Source organism: Triticum dicoccoides, chromosome 1A (genome assembly GCF_002162155.2).
Source record: "Triticum dicoccoides isolate Atlit2015 ecotype Zavitan chromosome 1A, WEW_v2.0, whole genome shotgun sequence".
Taxonomy (NCBI): Eukaryota; Viridiplantae; Streptophyta; class Magnoliopsida; order Poales; family Poaceae; genus Triticum; species Triticum dicoccoides.
The window spans coordinates 132,927,642-132,940,984 of NC_041380.1; the positions used below are offsets into that span (position 1 = coordinate 132,927,642).

The following is a 13,343-nucleotide window of genomic DNA, read 5'->3' on the forward strand; positions in this document are numbered from 1 at the left end:
CTCTCTCTCCCTCTCACTCACCCACGCAGCTTCCCTCTTTCTCTCACACACAGAGCTGTAATTAAGCAGCTCTGTTTTTTAATTAGTGCGTGCTTAAGCAGACCTTGACCAGCATAACTTATAGTACATGTGATGGGAGTGATTGAGAGGAAGATAATATAACCAAATAGTGTAGACGGTACTATACAATTTTCGTGATCTGATCTTGGGAAGATTTGGTGTGGTTATGGTCAACCGAGTGATAATTTCCTTTTGTCCTTGAATTGGTTGATGAATCGAGCTTCCTCCCTGCCCAAGGAATTGTGACTTTGTCCATAATTAAATTCATACGATAATATATCCAAATAGTGGTCCTTTATGGGATTTGCTTTCTCACTCCAAATGGTACTTCCTCCGTCCCATAATATAACAATGTTCTTCATCGAATATCCACTTCCTCAATAAACAGTAAAATGATTAATAATAGGAAAAAAATAAATGATTTTTTTTGCAAGTAAGATGTGCATGTGTGTGATGTTCGTGCAAAATTTGATGAAGTTTGGACATTCGAGAAGTGCATGGTAAAAAAAAGACAAATTAGGACATGCACATCACTGTTTTAAAATGTTCCCGACGTGCCAGAATTTTATTTTTTTTGCCATAAGCTCCTCGGATGCCCAAACTTCATACGACCATTAAGCATTTGAGCATCTTGTATCTAACACGGGCTCTCTGAACCCAAACACCAAAACAACGTGTTCCTTTTTTATACACTACACTAGTGTAAAAGACGTTTTTATATTATGGTATGGCCGGAGTAATAGACTAGTATACTCTTCTCATGATCTGGTCGCCGGGAAGATTTGGTGTGGTTATGGTCTTCTACCTAGTACCTAGTGATATTTTCCTTTTGTTCTTGATTGACTTGTTCAATAATTCGAGCTTCCTTCCTACCCAAGGAATTGTGACTTCCTATACAGTGAAGCTCTCCAAGATGTTGGCAGAGTTAGATAGACTGCATTAAAAAAAAAGATAGACTGCATTGCCTTCTAAATGAATTTGTTCATCCTATCATCAAACAAAAAAAAAGGAATTTGTTCATCCTGATATGGACATTACATTACGTGTAATGTTATAAATCAGGCGGCCGATCTGGCGCATGTGCTGGTCGCTCGCATGCTCGCCATGTCGCTCTATGGGGCCCATGCACCGACCACCACATACCTCTTGCCTTATCCTTTTTCTGTTGCACACGCGTCTCTTCCCCGCCGCCCTTCATGCCCAACCTCACATCTCTCAACACGTCTCTCTTAGGTTCGGCTCGCCGGCGCACAAAAAACTTTGCTCCTCAGGCGAGCCACACATCAAATCCACAGCTCCGCCATGGCTCTCCTACCTTCCACATATCATAGGGCCCTTCCTTTTAGAAAAAAATATCATAGGGCCCAAATCCACTCCAATCCCCTCCTCGCAAATGATCACTGCTATGGTGGGGTTACCGCGAGCCAGGGTGACCACCCTACCGCGTGGCGGAGGCGATTCTACGTTGGGAGACGAGAGACAACGATCGGATGTGCAGAAACCAACGTGAAGGGGTGCTAGAACCAACATATGGTGATGTTGGAAAAGGCACGGAACATGTTGGCGATGCAGAGCTGCAAACGGCGGTACTCCCCGAGCCACAAGAGCACCATGGTGATGCTACGACCTTGCTACGACGAGTTGCAACCATCCATGGCGGAGCTACAACCAGCGGTTCGTCTGAGACACGACGACGCCAAGGGGTTGCTATGATGTGCTCCAACCAGCGCAGCATGATGTTCAGACCACGCCGTCGGTGTTGGAGATATGCCTTAGAAGCAATCATGTATGATGATATTTTTTATGTGTTTATGAATTAATATAGTCTTTGATCATTATCAATGATGTGTATCAACAAGTACGCGACTTTTTTTGTGATACTATGCATTCCATGATGACTTTGCTAAATGGTCTCTAGTCAAAACGGCTGTGTGGACGTGCAACCAACTAGACTAGCATATGATGCAGTGGATGGTCCGGTCTCCCTAACCATGTAGCGTTGAATGCTAGCCGGTTAATATGGACTCGAAAAGATCTTGTAGGATTCGACATAGTCAGATCCGAGTCCAGAAGGTCTGAGTCGGACAGAACCAACTACGAGACGCGACGATAAGTTATCTGTGAGTTTCTACTACAACATACATTATGTGTCCTAAGATCTGAAGTGGTGCATGGACTTGGGATGGTTGCAGACTTGCTTTATGCCGATCAAATGCTACTCCATAACTGGGTAGTTACAAAGATAAGTTCCGGGTTTGTCTATACCCATGCCGTGAAATATGGTCAAACAGGATGAGATTTGCTCCTGTGATCCCGAGAGATATACTCTAGGCCTCTCGTGTGATCCGGCCTGAATAAGCGTGGACATGCAACAAAAAATATGAGATAAGTTAAGGTGTTGGTCGAATTCGCTGAACAAGAAAGAGGTTAGATTGTAACAAGGATGACCAATTCGCCTTGAGCCTGACAACAGGACAGGTCGGTGCCTTCCATCCAAAAAAATAAGCACACCTTCCACCTTCGTTTTTTTTCCACCCGGATTTTATGCGTGCCCAGTTTGATACGCATGAAAACAGTTACATGTGTAAAATAAATATATCAGCGAAACGGCAATCCAAGCGGGCCCTTAGAATAACGCAACCGTGCGTGATGCCTTGAGCATGGTTATAAAACGCAACCGCCATTCATATGTGGGTTTATACGTCTACACATGAAATGAAGATACATTTTTTTAGAAAAGAATGATTACACCGGGCTTTGCATCACACGATGCATGCAACCATCCTTATTACATTATTTAACAAGGCATTACAAAAAAATACATATATCAACTCAACAACACCTTTTCGGCAAAACGGTGGTCCTATTTAGGGCATCTCCAACGGCACCCGCAAAAAATCTCCCGCATCCGTTCGCGGGTAGGAGGGACCAGTCCGCGGACACAAATGCGGAAGGTCGACATCCAACGCTAGCCACATATATTTTCACAACAACTCAAACCAACCGGACGAAATTCATGCAAAAACAGCCGGATTTCATGCACATGACGGATTTTATATAAAAAAGCCAGATTTTAATATAAACATGACGGATTTGGTACATTTTACATCAATGATGCTAGTCTGGCTCTGAAGGTATAATAATACTTAATCTAAATCTCCGCCCACAGATACCTTTGTCTTCCTCATGTCCTGCGGCTCGATCATCGGACTGCAGGGAGCCCCAGAGGTATATGCTTCAGTGCAAAGGATGGCTCACTTTCCCACCACTCATCGGAGTGGAACCCCCGGCTGATGCTTCAGCGGGAGAGGGAGGCACTGCCTTTGCTTCTATGAAGCCCATGTGGGATCGGTGGAGGTCCTCGAAAGAGAAGAACCGGGCAAGACACCAGCTGTCACTAGTGGAAAAAGTGATAACCACAATTTTCATTGGCGGTGCGCCATTTTTAACCAACGTCGACACTAGTTTTTTCAAATAGTGATGATGTTGGCTTATTTGGTCTGACATTACTAGGGATATAGTGATGGCGCTGGATAATAGTTGAACGTCACAGGTATATGGGTCCCATAGAAAACATAAGGCGTAATATAGTGCTGGCGTGGCATAACAAAGAACGCCAGAACAATTATGTTTTGTGGCGTAACATGGGTAGCCACGCCAGTACTATATGATGTGGGGTCCATTTTTATATTATATTATAGTTTAATTTTATTTCTGGAATTACTTTTATTTATAACTATTTATTCTTAATTGATTAGAAAGTGTTTAATAATATTATTTTATCAATGTGAACATTATTATATTATATTTTGAGACTTCAACTTTTTTCCTTTTTATTTGTTTGCAGGTGGTGATCATTTTTATATTATATTATATGTTTAAAATTATTATTTTAATTGAAAATCCTGACATTCTTTTAATAATATTGTGCTGAATTTATATTATTGCTATTTAGTATTATCTGTAGGTAGTGATCATTTTTTAAATTCTAACATTTTTTAATAATACTGTTTGTAGCTGGTGATCATTTTTTAAATTTATTTTAATTTTAATTTATATATTTAGTATTTTAATTTTTTTTATTAAATTAAGAATATTGTGTTGTTATATTATTATTACTCTACTATTATTTTAATAATATTACTCTATTATTTGTTTTTAGTATAGTAGAAATGTTGTATTGCTTTTATTTAAGTAAGTAATTTTTATGTTTGCGCTAAATTATTATTTTTTGCATATTGGGCGAAGCTCAAAAAACAAGGGGGCAATGGCCACCTCACCCAGTACTCTCCCTCTCTCTCTACCGCGCCCGTTCTCTCTCTATCTCTGTGTTTCCTCTCTCGTTTCCCTTTCTTCTGTCGATGTCGTCGCTCTGATTCCGGTGGTGAGGTAACAGCTAATCTCCCCCTCTCTCTTTCTCTCTCGCCGCTCGATTTGATTTGATTTTATTTCGTTTTGATTTGCATCGCCGCTAGGGTTTCAGCGACGGCGGCGACAAAAACGACCGACGACTAGGGTTCATCCCCCTCTACTAGGGTTCAGCGGCGGCGGCGGCGGAAACGACCGACGACGACGGAGGTAACCGCTAATCTCCCTCTCACGCTAGGATTTCATTTTGATTTGATTTGCATCGCTAGGGTTTCAGTGATTTGAATAGGCCAAATTGAATTAGAATGGTAGGCAAAATTGAATTAGAGTGAGTCGGCCAATTTTAATTAGAGTGAGTAGGCCAAATTTAATTAGAAACTACAATGTGTTTGTTTGGCAGTGGAAGATAATTTTAGTTGATACATTTTTATGTAGTGTTTGCTCTAGTGCATTCCCAAGTCGTTGCCAAATCAGTGCCACATTGTTGACATTTTTTACTTTAGTGTTTGCTCTAGTGCATTTCCAAGTCATTGCCAAATCAGTGTCACATTGTGTTTGCTCTAGTGCATTCCCAAGTCAGCGCCAAAAAAATTATGCTATGCCAAGTGAGTGTACTTAGACATTTTTAGTGTAGTTGACAAAATAATTATGCTATGCCAATAAAGGTTGTTCAATAAAGGTTGTGTAGATATATACTACACTTCATCCATATGATTGTGTGAAGATATCGATAGTGCTATATTGTTGTTGTTCAAAACTACTTATGCTTATGTCGATAATCCACTTTTGAGCCCAGGCTCAGCTGCACCCGCAATGACGAAAAATTCAAAACAAATACAAGAAAAATTAAAAAAAATCATTTTTTTGTATGGTAGATGATTTGATACGTGAGCTCTGCTCCAATTTTCAAGTCATTTGGACATCTGAGCAACTCTCGGCAAAAAAGACAAATTCAGGGTTTGTAAAAACGTTTACTGTTCACGCACTGTTCTGACCCGATTTGTCTTTTTTTTGCTAAGAGCTACTCAGATGTCTAAATGATCTGAAAATTGGAGCGGACCTCACGTAATAAATTTTCTACCACTCAAAAAAATCGGTGCACATGATCCCGAGCACCGAAACGATGCACTCTACTTATGCCATCATCTTTAAACAAGGTTGTTTGTGTACAAACTGGCATGTGTTAGATAATCTGATCCCGACTTGTTATTATTTTGTAGTTGCAGCCATGAGTAGCTGGAACAGCTACTAACAGTCCTCATGCAACTTCATGGCGTATGATGAAGTGGACAAAGGCGAAGCGAGCACCAACAAGGTAAGATTACAAAAACACCCATGAGCATTGCAAACACATGTATATATACATATATCTAACCATTCATTATTGATGATTTCAAATATTTAACTTGCCAGGAGTATGTATGAAACCCATCTCCAGCACCTGTTGAGCAGCAGTTATGTGACGTGGACATGCTCAGTCGCGAGCTTGTCACATCACAACAGAGTAGAGTGAGGACCCTTAGGGGGTTGAATAACTCCCTATGGAATGAGAGGGATCAGATCATCAATGAGAACTCGGATTACTACGATAAGAAACTGAAGCTCAAAGACCAGAAGGATAAACTGGTCGCCGAGATAGATGAGTTGAAGAAGGACATACGGCTCGTAAAAGGACGAGAGGGTGCAACTAAAGACCCTAAAAGTCCATTACAGAAAGGAGGGGAGAGCAATAGGAACAAGAGTTACGTGAGATGAAGATCACTTTTCACAAAGAGATGTAATGCATATGTAGGTAGTTTGGAGACATTGTCGAAGTTGATCACTTTTGCTTCTAGCTAGCTAGTATAGTATTGTTTATGGAGTTGAAGTTATCACTAGAAGTATTAACTTTTTTGTGAAGCTGAATGTAAGTAAGTTTAAATGGTTGTATATATACTAGGTTTAAATTGCTTGGTATATTTTTTTATTAACAAAAAAATTCTAATTGTTGGTGTTGGAACACACTTAATGCCATAGCTAACACAATATATTGCTGGGGTTAGTCACGTGGCACACCATCAGTATCATCAATACTCACAACGCTGCTGACGTGTGTGCCAACGACACCACTAAAAATTCACTGGCGTCATATTGGTGGCGTTGGAGCCCTATGCCAGCAAGGGAAGTTTTGGCACGCCGTAGCTAGACTATTCTACACTAGTGTGTGTACGTCGGTGTCGCCTAGGTGGTGGCCTTTGTGGGACCCAAGCGGTGGTGGACTTCCGTGTTCTACTTCTCGTCGATGATGGCGGCGGACGCGGAGGCGCCGGTCACCGACTCATCGCTTTTCGCGCACTTGGCTTCTACATCTGCCTGCATGGTGCGGTCGTAGGCACGGGTCGCGTGCACGAGAGGCGCGGTCGCAGGCACGGGGAGCGTGGCCGCAGACACGGGGGGAGGGGGGGTCGTTGATGGCATCGATGACGCCCGTGTCGTCGTGCTCCCCGCCATGCCGGCGTGGAGCAACTGGCCACTCCTCATCGAGTGGGCTTGGAGCGGCAAGTTGCTGAACCACGCGGCGGCTTGGGACGGTAACTTGCTCCGTCGGGTGAGGCGCAGGAGGTGGAGCAGCGAGCTGCCATGCTCGTATTCGGCGGGCTACCCAGTCAGCTTTTATGCCGGAGAACTGCTCTTCGGAAGCCATCAGAAGAGTGGTAGAGAAGGCGATTGGGGAAGCGACGAAGGGGTGTGGTTCTTGCCCGGTGTCTGCCCTCGTTTAAATAGAGGGCGGACGATAGGAGCTCGTCCGACGTTGCATATAATGTCGGCCCGCTCATGAACAGGCATGTGGCTTCCAGTGGGGTTAATGGGGGCGTATGAATGCAGCGAGAAGGCATGGTCAGCCAGGCGTGCAGCATGCGGCGCCCTCGGCCGGCGCGCCGCTTCAATGACAGAGGCAGTGAGAGGCCGCGTCCGCCCTGAGCCGTCTTCAATGCGGAGCGGCGTGCTCTACAGCGGTATGAATGCGGGCAGCTGGCGCCGGGCAGGAGGGCGCGTGAGATGGGGTTTTGGTGGGCCAAGGCGGTCAGAAGCGGGCTTGGGAGCGGTCCGGACTCCTGCAAACCTCTCCCATTTTTTGTCTCTGGTTTGCGGGAGAAACTGCGTCTGGACCACCATGTGGATCGATACAGGGTGTTGGATGGCTTTCGCGGTCCGAGCAACATGGTCTGGACGGTTGCGGAAGGTTTACGGGTCCGACTTGAAGATGCCCTTATAAAATTCATTATGTGCCATGACCTCACGCACACGTAAAGAAATTCGATGGCCTCACCAAGCCGCCTGCTGACTAGCTGGGAGCACCAACCGCTAGTAGACCCTCAGCGTGCACCGCATGCGCATGTTGTAGAATTTGTCATTGCCTTCTTCCACGGTTTCATCTTCAGTAGAAATCAATGCACTGATCCTGTCAGACCCTTCTGCCGACACCACCACGACGTCGGACAACGCTAGCCTCCTATGCACGCCCACCAAACGATATCCGGCATCGAGACCCCGGTGCACCTTGCCGCCAAGACTCGCCGTCATTAATAATGTAGGTGGCACAGTGCTCCACCTTGGTCACTGCACAAGACATGGGCTTAGCCAAGCCAAACATTATCCCTCCAATCGATGTACAACCTTAAAGATGAAGCCCCCATGGGTTGACAACGCAGGAACCTTGCCTACAACGTCTCCAACGAGATAATGACTCCCACGTGCACCGACTTTGACGGTTCTGGTCAAGACCGAACCAAGCTTTCGCTGGCAAATTCACGCCCATCCCCGACTGGACCACTAGATCGACCTTCTCCATCATCCAGCACGTCCATGGGTGACATCTGCTACCGGAAAACCGCACGACCAGAGGCACACCACTGCCCGAAACCGTCACCCAGGCTGGGTGAGCCATCGACAGCGGAGGGACCCTCACTGTTGCGCCGCTAACGCCGAACGACGCACGCGTCTAGGACACCCGCGCATTCCACCGCAACCGCAACCCGAAGCAGGGATGGACGAAGACCCCGCCACCGCCGTCATCCCCTGTCTGGGCTTTGCCCCGCGGAGCTATGGCGGCGGTGAGGAAAGAGGCGGCGCCGGCGGTCCAAAGCCCTAGATCGGATCGGGCGGTCGAGGAGAGAGGCGGTGGCGGCTCTCTGGTTATGGATCAAGAGGGAGCAGGGCAGGCCAGGTGGCTGCTCGATTAGACTTATTGTACTTGCGATTAGGAATGTGGAAACAGAATGTTCCTTCGTAAGAGCGAAGGTATCCTGAATTTGAGGTAGCTAGTCGCAGCAGATTAATCAATGAAGATACACATACGAATTTACGATATTGAATTTAAGCAGACGAAGATGGCTTCAACCAGAGCTGGATTAACGGCGCCACCTTCTTGACCGACGGCCTGGCCATGATCCGCCCGCACCACGCCCACACGTTCGCGCGCGACTCCAGCAACGTGGCGTACTCGGTTCCGGCCACCAGGTAGTAGGTGATACCGAAGTGGACGAGGTCGGCGAGGCTGAAGAAATCTCCGGCGAGGTACGCGTGCGTCGACAGCCGCGCCTCATGCACGTCCAGGACCTTCTTCAGCTTCCCCACGTTCTCGTCTGTTAGACTATGTATAACTTTTGTACCTATGTACGTATTGTACCTACGTCATATTGTACTCAACTCCTTCTTTCAGTCGCTTGGGATAGCTCATCGTTTAGCATGTCCACTTACACATCAGCAGAATGGTTCAGTCGAACGTAAGCATCGTCATATTGTTGAAGCTGGTCTTACTCTTTTGGCCCATGCATCTGTTCCGTTTCGGTTTTGGAGTGATGCTTTCACCACTGCATGCTTTCTCATCAACCGTACTCCTACTCGTGTTTTAAACATGAAGACTCCCATTGAGGTTCTCCTTAATGAACAACCTGATTATACCTTTCTCAAGGTATTTGGGTGTGCTTGCTGGCCGCATCTTCGTCCATATAACAAGCGCAAGCTTGAGTTTCGTTCTAAGAAGTGTGTTTTCCTTGGCTATAGCTCTCTTCATAAAGGTTACAAATGTCTTCATGTTCCCACTAATCGTGTCTATATATCTCGGGACGTCGTGTTTGATTAGCATGTTTTTCCCTTTGCCAACCTTCCTGTGTCCACTGTGGAACCACCATCCCTGCATTCATCCTCTGTTGCTTCTGACCAATTTGATGATGTTGCATACTCTCCTTTGCTGTTACCTAACCATGGTGCAGGAACCGGACGTGGAGCTCGTTTGGAGCTGTTGGAGGATTCACCATCATCGTCGTCGTCTTCTGGTGGGCACGTCGATCGCCCTATGTTGCATGGCATCGATTCGCGTGCCCATGCATGGTCACCCGACGAGCCCGTCGCGCCGAGCATCTCCACTGCTCGGTCTGCTACGCCAGTGATCGCCGAGTCTCCAGCGGCTCGGCCTTTTTCACCAGCGGCCGCCGAGTCGCCCGTGGCTCGGCCCGTCACGCCGTCTTCGCCCGCGGCTCGGGTCCTCACGTCGCCTTCATCAGCGGATCGGCCCGCGACACCGGCCGCGCCACGGCCCACTATGCCGAGCTCGCCATCGGCCCGGTCTGGGATGCCGGAGTCGCCAGCTGCTTCTTCTGCTCTGCCGGTTTCGCCGGTGGGCCGGCCTTCTTCGCCGACTGAGTCCGAGGCTACCGTGCCTGGCTCCTCGTCACCGGCTGACTCATCAACGTCGCCGTCCTCCAGCCCGTTGCAGGCTGCTCCGTCGACCTCGGTGGTTCCTGTGTCTCGACCACATACACGCAGTCGCAGTGGCATTTTCAAACCTAAGGAGCGTACGAATGGTACGGTTGCTTGGTTGGCTGCTTGTTTGGCTGCTGCTGTTGCGGATCCATCTTCTGAGCCTCGCTCATATCAGGCTGACCTGCGCATTCCACATTGGCGAGAGGCTATGGAGCAGGAGTTTCATGCTCTTCTTCGTAACAAGACATGGACTCTCGTTCCTCCACCACCACGGGTAAATGTTATTGACTCAAAATGGGTATTCAAAGTGAAGAAGCATTCAGATGGATCTATTGAGCGTTACAAAGCGCGACTTGTTGCTCGCGGTTTTCGGCAGCGTCATGGTCTTGACTATGAGGACACCTTCAGTCCTGTCGTCAAGCCTACCACTATTCGGCTTCTTCTCTCCATTGCTGTTTCTCGTGGTTGGTCACTTCGTCAACTTGATGTGCAGAATGCCTTTCTACATGGATTTTTGGAGGAAGAGGTTTATATGAAACAGCCGCCTGGTTTCTCTGATCCTGATCGTCCTGACTATATCTGTCGTCTTTCCAAAGCACTATATGGTTTGAAGCAAGCTCCTCGTGCCTGGCATGCCTGCCTTGCCTCTGCCCTTCGTGCTCATGGCTTTGTGCCGTCCACTGCTGACACTTCATTATTTCTTCTACAGAAGCCAGAAGTCACTATGTATCTTTTGGTATATGTCGATGATATTATCCTTGTCAGCTCTTCTCAGTATGCTGCTGATGCTCTTGTCTGCTCTCTTGGTGCTGATTTTGCGGTCAAAGATCTTGGGAAGCTTCACTACTTTTTTGGAGTTGAGGTCATTTCTCGTGCTACTGGTCTTGTCCTTACGCAGAAGAAGTACTCCTTGGAGTTGTTACAAAAAGCCGGCATGCTGAAGTGCAAACCGACCACCACACCCATGTCGTCTACCGACAAGATAACAGCTGTTGATGGTGAGCTTTTGTCTCCTGCGGATGCCACAGAGTACAGAAGCATTGTTGGTGGACTTCAGTACTTGACGATCACGAGACCAGATATCTCTTATGCTGTTAACAGGGTTTGTCAGTATCTTCAGGCTCCCAGAGATACTCATTGGGCTGCTGTTAAACGCATTCTTCGTTATGTTCAGTTCACTCTGACTTTTGATATGCATATTCGGCCGACTTCCTCTCGGGTCCTTTCGGCCTTCTCTGATGCAGATTGGGCTGGTAGCCCAGATGACAGGCGATCCACGGGGGGTTATGCAGTATTCTTTGGCTCTAATTTGATCGCCTGGAGTGCTCGGAAACAGGCTACTGTGTCACGTAGCAGTACTGAAGCTGAGTACAAGGCTGTGGCTAATGCTACTGCAGAGATTATTTGGGTGCAGTCCTTGCTTCAGGAGTTGGGTTTGTCTCAACCACAGCCTCCTATTCTTTGGTGTGATAACATCGGTGCTACATACCTTTCTGCAAATCCAGTATTTTATGCCCGAACGAAACACATTGAAGTTGACTATCACTTTGTACGGGAACGTGTATCACAGAAGCAACTCCAGATCAAGTTTATCTCGTCTAAGGATCAACTTGCAGACATCTTCACTAAGCCTTTACCACTGCCACAGTTTGAGGCTTGTAGGCGCAATCTTACCCTTCTCATTTTTTTAGAAAGTGGTTAAGATTGAGGGAGGGTGTTAGACTATGTATAACTTCTGTACCTATGTACGTATTGTAACACAACTATTATATATAATGAGATAAGCCACCCCTAGAAGGTTGTGCTGGTTCACAAAACTTATTGTCTTGCATCGTCGACAACGGCCTGGTCTCGCGCGCCGCCGATGAACGGCAGGATGACGCACTGCTGGACGATGTGTTCGATGGCCGGCTGGTACTGGTGGGCCTCCACCTCCGTCCACACGTCCACCATGGCTGATTCCTCGAGGCTGGATTCCCTTAGAAGATCGGTGGTGGGGTTGGTGCCTCCGTACTTGCGGAGCACGTACCGAGAAATCGCGCGCGATTCTGAGATCGTATTACCGACGTGCGGATTAATTGATAGGGCAAAAGAAAAATCTAATCATCTTTTGTAAAAGTGAGGTTTTGATTAAGATGCTATGGTCTGATTTGTGATGAGCGTGAGAATTTCATACCGAAGAGAGTCAGCTCTCCGTCCTCTAACACTGGGATCTTCCCGAAAGGCTGCAAGATTGAAGCATACAAGAAAACTTAACATGGAAAAATGGAATGAGACAGAAGATTAGAGCACCTGACTAATAACACTTGTCACGGGAAAATGGGATTAAGAAGGTAGAGTGCTGTGGTTGATGGTTGAGCTCAGCAGAACCGACGTACGTTTCGGGAGAGGTGTGGCTCGGCCCTCTGCTCACGCGCCGCCATGTCGAGGGGGACGAGCTCGTAGTCTGCGCCCGTCTCCTCCAGGCACAAGAGCACCGTCGCCACGAACGGAGACGCCCCCACCCCGTACACCTTCACGGCACCGCCCATGTCTGGCTCTCTCTCTGCGGTAATTTAGCTGGCTCTGTTTTTTTTTTTTTGAAAGCAGCTCTGTTTCTGATGCCTATAAGTATCGGACTGTACAGGAGCGGAACTGGGAGCAGCTGAGAGACGAGGTCAGAGGTGAGGAAGGAGAACGGTAGGTGGGTGGGGATGCAGAGGAAGGGAGGAGAGCTAATCAGATTTCTCATACAGCATGACCAGTCCACAGCGCACGGCGCCCATTAGCAACGACCACCCAGCTTGCATAGGCCCCACTGTCATAGGCACACCCTATTCAAGAGTCAAGACTATATCTCCTTTGCTGGGCGTGGGTCCCGCTTCCTAGAGTCTTCTTCTCCCTCACCCTTTCGAGGGCATCTCTAGCGCTGACCCACAAACCAGACACCGCATTCGTCCATAGACAGAGGGACAAATCCACGAACACTAATACGGAAGCCGGCCATCCGAAGCTATACACATATGTCCTGCGGCCATCCAAACAAATTTGATAGATATTTAAATAAATCCGACAAATTTGGGTGGCAATTTGAACCTACAACAACTAGACTTGTATGAGAACACACTTACGGGGATAAAGGCCGGCAATAGCATCTTGAAGGGCCTAGTGCAAATAGGGTGTAATAGACC

At 47.1% G+C, this 13,343-nt stretch overlaps 1 protein-coding gene across 1 annotated transcript; it reads right to left on the minus strand.

Annotated features, from left to right (window-relative positions):
• Nucleotides 1-8,640: 8,640 nt before the first annotated feature.
• On the minus strand, nt 8,641-12,801 carry LOC119366897 (probable glutathione S-transferase GSTF1). Its single transcript, XM_037632583.1, has 4 exons — nt 12,552-12,801; nt 12,350-12,398; nt 12,004-12,221; nt 8,641-9,048 (listed from the first exon to the last, which is right to left on the minus strand). Exons 1-4 carry the CDS (start codon nt 12,702-12,704, stop codon nt 8,785-8,787), a joined length of 684 nt encoding a protein of 227 aa, XP_037488480.1. The 5' UTR covers nt 12,705-12,801; the 3' UTR covers nt 8,641-8,784.
• Nucleotides 12,802-13,343: the final 542 nt, after the last annotated feature.